At 41.1% G+C, this 8720-nt stretch overlaps 1 protein-coding gene and 1 pseudogene across 1 annotated transcript; one reads left to right on the top strand and one right to left on the bottom strand.

Moving 5' to 3' along the window:
* Window positions 1–2881: 2881 nt before the first annotated feature.
* Window positions 2882–3676, bottom strand: LOC101596065 (protein archease-like). The gene is made up of 2 exons (XM_045139887.1): window positions 3642–3676; window positions 2882–3547 (listed from the first exon to the last, which is right to left on the bottom strand). The coding sequence occupies exons 1-2, from the start codon at window positions 3674–3676 to the stop codon at window positions 3052–3054; spliced, it is 531 nt and encodes a 176-aa protein (XP_044995822.1). The 3' UTR covers window positions 2882–3051.
* Window positions 3677–3859: 183 nt separating this feature from the next.
* On the top strand, window positions 3860–5314 carry LOC123456538 (annotated as a pseudogene).
* The last annotated feature ends 3406 nt before the right edge of the window (window positions 5315–8720 follow it).

The raw sequence follows: 8720 nt of genomic DNA, 5'->3' as shown, positions 1-8720 counted from the left end.
AAATTTCCCTGAGCCGTGTTGGGTTCATTTGTGGTCTGCTTCAGTGATGAGGTGTTGGAGGCCTCTGAGGCTCTGGCTCTCTGATTTGGTAGGAGTTGATTGTTCTCTGTGTTGGTCTCCTTCCCCCTTGTGCTGGTATCTGGTTCATCAGGAAAACAGCACCCTTGCTTGTTTCGCCAATTTTTCTTAGTTTCAGCCGGGGTCCTTTTGAGGTGTGATGGGGTGGTTTAGTCCTTAGGATCTACATCTATCTGAAAAAGAGAAGCAGAGTCTCCAAAAGAGAGCACCAGAACAAATGAGATAATCCTTACTTTTTTTTTTTTTTTTTTTTTTTTGGTTTTTCAAGGTAGGGTCTCTGACCTGGAATTCACTATGGAGTCTCAGGGTGGCCTCGAACTTATGGCAATCCTCCTACCTCTGCCTCCTGAGTGCTGGGATTAAAGGCATGCGCCACCACACCCGGCTCCTTACTTTTTTTTTTAATAGAGAATTTAATAGGTGTAGGCCCTCTTGTAGCCCATGATTGATGGTAGCTTGATATTGGAGAGTGGGTTTATGTTTGGATATGGTTCTGACTTGTTTCCCAGCTCCAGCTATTTTACATTATAGTCATGAATGGATTTGGATTTTTGTTGTACACCATAGGCTTCATATTCCTTCATTTGTGGGCTTCTATTACCTTGTGATTCCAGGTTACTAAAGACTTTTCCTTAGTGTTTCAGCTTCACTAGCAAATTTCAGCTACTTCAGCACCCATGTGTCTGACCCACCTACAACAAGTACTGTACTTCTGTTCCTTATTTCTGCTTTAGCTTTATAGCAAGGACATATGGGGTTCTTGGATCTCCAGGTTCAGTCAATATCAGGTAGGCCTTGTGTGGCCAGTACTTTCTTAGTTTCCCTGCTTTTCCTGTCTGTGGCAGCTAAATTTGGTTTTTTACTTTGCTGGGTATTAGCAGAAGATAATTCTCCCATCTTTCCCAGAGAAAGAGATGTTGCAGATCTTCATTTTCTATCAGTGAACTGTCCTTGGGTCAGGAATGTCCCCTGCTTCAGTTCTCCCCCAAGATCAGTGGCTCCTCTTGCCTCCTTCTTGGCCAGCCTCAGCACTATTGTAGTTAGTTTCTTGTTGCCGAAATAAAGCACCCAGTAAAAAGCAGCTGATGGGAGGAAATTTTTTTTTTTTTTTTTTGGTTTTTCAAGGTAGGGTCTCACTCTGGTCCAGGCTGACCTGGAATTCACTCTGTAGTCTCAGGGTGGCCTCGAACTCATGGCAATCCTCTTACCTCTGCCTCCCGAGTGCTGGGATTAAAGGCGTGCGCCACCACACCCGGCTGGAAAATATTTTTTTAATTAAAAAATATTTTATGGACTGGAGAGATGGCTTAGCAGTTAAAGCATTTGCCTGCAAACCCAAAAGACTTTGGTTTGATTCCCCAGGACCCATGTAAGCCAGATGCTTAAGGGGGCTCATGTGTCAGGAGTTTGTTTGCAGTGACTAGAGGCCCTGGCGCACCCATTCTCTTTGTCCCTCTCAAATAAATAAATAAAAGTTATTTTTTAAAATATATATTTTATATTTTTATTTGCAAGCAGAAGGAGATAGAGAGAAGAGAGTCAAAGGGAATAGACATACCATGTCCTCCAGCCACAGCAAACAAACTCTAGATGCATGTGCCACTTTGTGCATCTGGCTTTATGTGGGTACTGGGGAATCAAGTGCAGGTCGTTAGGCTTTGCAGGCAAGTATCTTAATTGCTGAGCCATCTCTCCTGTCCCCAACCTTTTTTTTTTTTTTTGGTGGCATATACCTTTAATCCTAGCATTTAGGAGGCAGAGATAGGAGGATCACTGTGAGTTTGAGGCCAGCTGGGTCATACAGAGTGAATTCAGGTCAGGCTTGACTACATTGAGACCTTACCTGGGGAAGGAGGGCAGGGGTAACTGAAGAGAAAATCAGGACTCCTCCTAGTGCTGTCTTCTTATCAGGTCTACCAGGAAAAGCACCTAAAATCCAGGACTACTGTCTCAAAATAATCTAAATCATGACATCCCTTAGTTATACAGAAAATACCCTAGCCAAGTTAAAAGCAAAACTTTAGCCAGGCATAGAGGTGCTGTAATTCCAGCACTTGGAGGTAGAGGTAGGAGGATAGTGAGTTCAAGGCCATTCAGAGACTACATAGTGGATTCCAGGTCAGCCTGGACTAGAGACCCTACCTTGAAATAAAAATAAAAAAGTAAAACTTCAGATGTAGAAATGTATTTTCTCAGCCAGGCATGGTGGCTTACGCCTTTAGTCTTTGCACTCAGGAGACAGAGGTAAGATTGCTATGATTCTCAGGCCAGGCTGGACTACACAGTTATAATGAGTTCCAGGTTAGCCTGGGCTAGAGGACATTTGCAATGTTTTTTTTTTTTTTTTTTTTTTTTTTGGTACTGTTCCAGGTAGGGTCTCACTCTAGCCCAGGCTGACCTGGAATTCACTATGTAGTCTCAGGGTGGCCTTGAACTCACAGTGATTCTCCTACCTCTGCCTCCAAAGTGCTGGGATTAAAGATGTGCACCACCACGCTCAGACCAAAAAAAGTGTATTTTTTTCAAGGTATTCTTTTGAAGACAGGGACTTGCTATATCGTCAAGGTTAGTTGTGAACGCAGGATCCTGAGTGCTGGGATGACATATTCATGTAGTACTACCACACCCAGCTTCTTACTCCACTTCAAATTGGATTCAGTCCCAACTGTTGCTTGTAGCAATGAGTAATTCCTTCTGAGACCAGGCAGGAGGGCTCCTGCTCCATGGAAGGGTGCATAGCAAGGAATTAACAAAGAAGGTACCAAAATGATTCCTCAAGAATTGAAGAACACATTATCAGGCTGTATGCTGATTCTCTGTTTCTGAAAGTGAAACTGGAAGTTAAAATTTTCTTTTCATTAAGTTTCCACTTGGCAAAAAAATACTCTAGAAATCAAATCATTATATCTTCTCAGAAGGAAGAAAAGCTATCAGCTCTTCATAGGAGTCTTTCCTTTTTTCTTTTTGTTATTTTTAAATGTCAATGATCACAAAGACTTCTGGCTTCTCTTTATTGTACACTTGCATTGCTGAGTATGTTATTGCTTTAACTTCTGTTCCCTCAGGGTGCTTAGACAGTGAAAATTCTTCTTCCCACCCAACTGACCATATTCTGAAATTTCTTTGATTAATATTAAGTACTTTCACTTCCCGGGGTATGAAGTATTCATCAGCACTGAACTTATAAAGCCACTCATCCAAAAAGTGAAACAGAAGAGACTGTAAGTCATCTTGAGTTTCTACCTCTATTGTGTGGAGTGATTCCACAGTCCCATCTGTCATGTAACCAAAATTGACCATTGCACACTGCTCAAATGCTTCCTCCAGTGTATCTTCCCATGCGTGTAACTGGACATCAGCTGTATGGTCCAAATATTCGTACTTCCAATTGACTGGAGGGTACCTGGCCTTGGTTGCTCTCTGCTCCTCCATCAAATTGGAATCTGTGACATCTTCCTCTTCCCCCAACCTTTTTTTTTTTTAAATGTCTTACAATTTCGGGGAGAAGCTCCATGATGGCAGGGGAAGACATGGCATGAGCAGAAAAGGGACATAAACTCTACCACAGAAGGTGGACAGTAGCAGGAGAGTCAGCCATGTTCTGGCATGGGTGGGTGGGAGGTCTGGCTATAATACCTCTGAATCTGCCCCAGCAGCACACTTCTTCCAGCAAGGCTCCACTTCTTGAATTGAGACCACCAGGGGGGATCAAACATTCAAAACACATGATTTTGTGGTAGACATCTGTTTAAAAAGTACCACAACATATAACAAATTCAAGATGCTTATGCAAATTCATAGTACTCTGAGAGTACAGTGCCCATGGACTGCCTGAAACATCTATTTCACTCTCAATGAAGTGGCTTCTCCTCTAGCAGAAAGTGGATTTCCTATCCTTGCCTGGGAGAGTCAGAAGGTGACAGATGTATGAATGAAGGGCTGGCAGTCAAATGGGGGAGATCATACTCTCTGTATCCCAACATGTTTAAGAAAGTCGGGCTGGAGAGATGGCTTAGCGGTTAAGCGCTTGCCTGTGAAGCCTAAGGACCCCGGTTCGAGGCTCAGTTTCCCAGGTCCCACGTTAGCCAGATGCACAAGGGGGCGCACGCGTCTGGAGTTCGTTTGCAGAGGCTGGAAGCCCTGGCGCGCCCATTCTCTCTCTCTCCCTCTATCTGTCTTTCTCTCTCTGTCTGTCGCTCTCAACTAAATAAATAAATAATTTTAAAAAAGAAAGTCAAAGGCACATTGGTGGTGAGGATAGCTGCCTTCCAAGAAAGTCAAAGGCATAGTCAAAGAGAATGTTACTGGTGTCCATAGGCTGTACCAACCATCTGAAGCTGAGAAACTATGTTCCAGCCATGAATGTCAATGACTCAGTTATTAAACATAAATTTGACAGTCTCTTCTGTTGCCATTAATCAATTTTTAAAAGATATTTACTCATTTATTTGCAAGCAGTGTTAGAAAGAAGAGAAACAGATGCGCCAGGGCCTCCTGCCACTGTAAACAAACTCTAGATGCATGTGGCTTTATGTGGGTACTGGGGAATCGGACTCAGGTCATTAAAGCTTTGCAGGCAAGCAAGCATCTTACCTTTTGAGCCATCTCTCCAGCCCCTTTAATCAATTCTTTTTTTTTTTTTTTTTTTTTTGGTTTTTCAAGATAGGGTCTCACTCTAGCCCAGGCTGACCTGGAATTCACAATGGAGTCTCAGGGTGGCCTCGAACTCATGGAGATCCTCCTACCTCTGCCTCCCGACTGCTGGGATTAATGGCATGCGCCACCATGCCCGGCTTAATCAATTCTTGATAGACTTAAAGGGACAACACACATTGATATTTGGTAAAACGAAAGTGTTGTTGTGTGGCTATGGAGAGCTGGGGAAGGGTTGCTAAGCTGATCCAAAGGCCATTGACTCAATTGTATATGTAAACAAGATTGACCCCATCTGAGTCCTGTAAACCTGCATGAGTGGGTTTCAACTATTGAAATTAAATGAAGTCATCCTGCAAGTTGACATTGTTATTGTTTGTACAGGTAACAAGTATGTGGTAACCAGAGAGCACTTGGACCAAATGAAGAATAGCTTTGTAACATGAGTCATTCCAACACAGATTGACATGGTCAGCCTGAGGACCCCAGAATGATCTGGGAGCTAGTGAGATTCCAAGTTGACCATGTGATATGGCCTGATGGCAAGAGGATAGTACTTGTAGCAGATATCATCCATCAATGATTGGATGCATTAGCTGAGGACCAAGACACTAATAAATGAACCATTTGGGGAACACTTCAGATCCACTTTATAACACAAAAATGATAACAAAAAGTAACGAATTTGGGCTGGGTATGGTGGTGTACGCCTTTAATTCCAGCACTTGGGAGGCAGAGATAGGATCACCAGAAGTTTGAGGCCAGCCTGAGACTATGTAGTGAATTCCAGCCTGGACTAGAGTGAAACCCTACCTCCAAAACAATAACAACAAAATGTAACAATTTTTATTAAACTTTATTTTTATTTATTTGAGAGAGAGAGAGAGAGTGTGCAACAGAGAGAGGGAGAAAGAAAATGGGCATGCTAGGGCCTCTAGCCACTGCAAACGAACTCCAGATGCATGTGCCTCCTTGTGTGTCTGGCTTATGTGGGTCCTAAAGAGTCAAACCAGGATCCTTTGGCTTTGCAGGCAAACACCTTAACTGCTAAGCCATCTCTCCAGCCCCAACAAGTAACATTTTTTTGATATAAAGTCTCACTTTGTAATGAGCACTGTGCTCAAATACACAACCCTTCAGCCTCAGCCTCCTTAGTAACTGAATTATAGGTATATGTCACTTTGCCAAGCATTAAAAGAGAAATGTTGGGCTGGAGAGATGGCTTAGCGGTTAAGCGCTTGCCTGTGAAGCCTAAGGACTCCGGTTCGAGGCTCAGTTTCCCAGGTCCCACGTTGAGCCAGATGCACAAGGGGCGCACGCGTCTGGAGTTCGTTTGCAGAGGCTGGAAGCCCTGGCACGCCCATTCTCTCTCTCTCCCTCTATCTGTCTTTCTCTCTGTGTCTGTCGCTCTCAAATAAATAAATAAATAAATAAAATTAAAAAAAATAAAAAAATAAAAAATAAAAGAGAAATGTTATACTAACTCATGTATGTGCAAAAGAAGGAGAACAGGTTTCTCTGGAGAAGCTTAGAGGCTGATCATGCAGTCTATTTTCTCAGTCCCATCTGCATATAATTACCTAGGAAATTTAAAAAAAAAGTGAGTTCTTCAGCTCCACCCCTAGACAATGAAACCAGAATAACTCCATGACCCATGTAGAAAAAAAAGAAAAACTTGGATAGTATATGCCCTTAAAGTGCCTCACACTACCTACACAAGACCAGTATAATAGGAGGAAAAGATGATGACATCAAAATAAAAGAGAGATTGATTGAGAGGGGGAGGTGATATGAGAATGGAGTTTCAAAGGGGAAGGTGGGGGAGGGAATTATCATGGTTTATTGTCTATAATTATGGAACTTGTCAATAATAAAAAAAACTGATCTGTTTTGGCAAGATGACTCAGTGCTTAAGGTGTTTGCTTGCAAAGTATATTGCCTCAAGGTCAATTACCCAGTACCCACATAGAACCAGATGTACAAAGTGGTACATGCATCTTGAGTTTGTTTGCAATGGATGGCAAGAGGCCCTGTCACACCCATATATTCTCTCTTAAATAAGTAAATAAAAATATTCCAAATAAATAAAAAATATGTCCTATGCCATATCCAATATGTTTATCCCCTTTGAATATAAGCATACCACCCAGGGTGAAGCAGCAAGAGGACCCATGAAGAGATGACCACAGTGAAATAATTTTAGTTGTAGGTTTATAATTAAGGAAATGGATAAAAATATTGATTATTACATTTAAGCTTTTCCATCCTCCACGTCTCTCAGCTCAAGCTGTAAGTATTACATCCATAATTCAATTAGGCCATGAGAGCTTCTAGTAACACCTGGCACAACAAATATATATACATGCTGGAGAGATTGCTTAGTGGTTAAAGTTCTTGCTTGCAAAGCTTGAGGACCCAGGTTCAAATCTCCAGTACCCACATAAGCCAGATGCACAAAGTGGCACATGTGTCTAGGTAAATTCTGTATATAATTCTAAACTACTATGAATAGTCTTGGAAACATTAAATTTAAGGCAGGATATCAAGTTCTGTCTTACAATGATTTGAACTGTAGAAAAACTACAGAATGAAATGAAAAATGGCTTCATCAGTGGCTGTTTCATGGCTCTGTATTGTGAACTATCTCCCTCCCAGTGTCATCTGATGACCACAAGTTTTCATGAAGGTTCTCACATTCTCTTCCTTGCAGACATTTGCATAGTCTCCCCTGTAATGTCTCTCCCAATATCCCAGTAGAAGCTGTCCCTCCATCACCATATCTTTTTGTGTTTTCTATTAATGCATATTGGCTGTACAAATAATGGGTTTCAACATGACATTTTTTTCAACAGTAACATGTACCTGACCACTTACACTCTCCCATCCCCTCCCATTCTCCTCCCCAGATTACTAGTTCCCTTTCTCTTTCCAAATAGCCTCCCTTCTACCTTTAAGTTGTGTGTTTGTGTAAAAATCGAGGTTCCATATGAGAAACCATGTTTTAGCTGTGTTTCTTAGACTACCTAATTTTATTTAATATGATAGTCTTCAGTTCTATCTATTTTCCTGCAAATAACATAGTTTCATTCTTTGTTATGGCTGAATAAAATCCTATTGTGCACATATACCACATTTTCTTTATCCATTCACTTTTTGTCATCACTTAAGCTGGTACTGTAACATGACTATTGGGAATAATCCTACAATAAACATGGATGTCCTCAGTAAGGCAATAATAATATGCCCAGTCTAAATCATATTTTGAAATTTTTGCTAATAGTTACTCACACCAAAAGAGGAGATAGTTGTATTATTTCAAGAGGCATGTGGTAGATTCACATGTATATTTTGATGTCTTGCAAGTTGCATCATATAAGTGACATCCACTTACAAGGACTGCACTTCCATCTGACTTATCTGAGTTATAAGCTGCCTTCTCCACATTTGTCTCTCCTGCCTTACTTTTCCAATTCTATTTCGTGAAACAATCCTCTTTCCCCACAAGTGCAGGCAAGTACACACACACACACACAATCAATCCATGAATACTAGTGGAGGTAAAGCAAAAATGGAGGCTGGGAGATACATCTCAGTGGTAGAACACTTGCTTAGCTGGCATAGGGACCACCTATATTCAAAGTTGAGTAGCATAAACAACAAGTAAACAAACAAAATGGGAAAAGTAGAGTTAGATAAAATGTGATTAACTTTTTATGTATTTCACAAAGTTGTTAGTACCTTTTTAAGGAAATATATTGATGTTTTATAAAGTGTAAAACACTGTGCAAATATGAAGTCTATTAACCCAGATAAACTTAGACGAGATTGAGAAAAATAACTCCTCTCTCAAGAATACTTTCTTGGCTAGTCTCATTCTGATCCGAGCCTTAGGGCTTCTCTTGATATAAATTAATGATTCATACTTTCTTTTAAATTAGAAACTATAGGACTGGAGAAGTGGCTTGGCAGTTAAGGTGCTTCCCTGAGAA

This window comes from Jaculus jaculus, chromosome X (genome assembly GCF_020740685.1).
Source record: "Jaculus jaculus isolate mJacJac1 chromosome X, mJacJac1.mat.Y.cur, whole genome shotgun sequence".
NCBI classification, from domain to species: domain Eukaryota; kingdom Metazoa; phylum Chordata; class Mammalia; order Rodentia; family Dipodidae; genus Jaculus; species Jaculus jaculus.
Note: the sequence above shows the minus strand (reverse complement) of the source record. Positions and strands in the feature narration are given on the sequence as shown.

Coding starts and splice junctions, on each gene's coding strand:
- LOC101596065 (XM_045139887.1), bottom strand. CDS start 3,676: ATGGCTGACTCTCCTGCTACTGTCCACCTTCTGTG. Junction 3,548..3,641: donor GCTACTGTCCACCTTCTGTG/GTAGAGTTTATG, acceptor AAAAAAAAAAAG/GTTGGGGGAAGAGGAAGATG.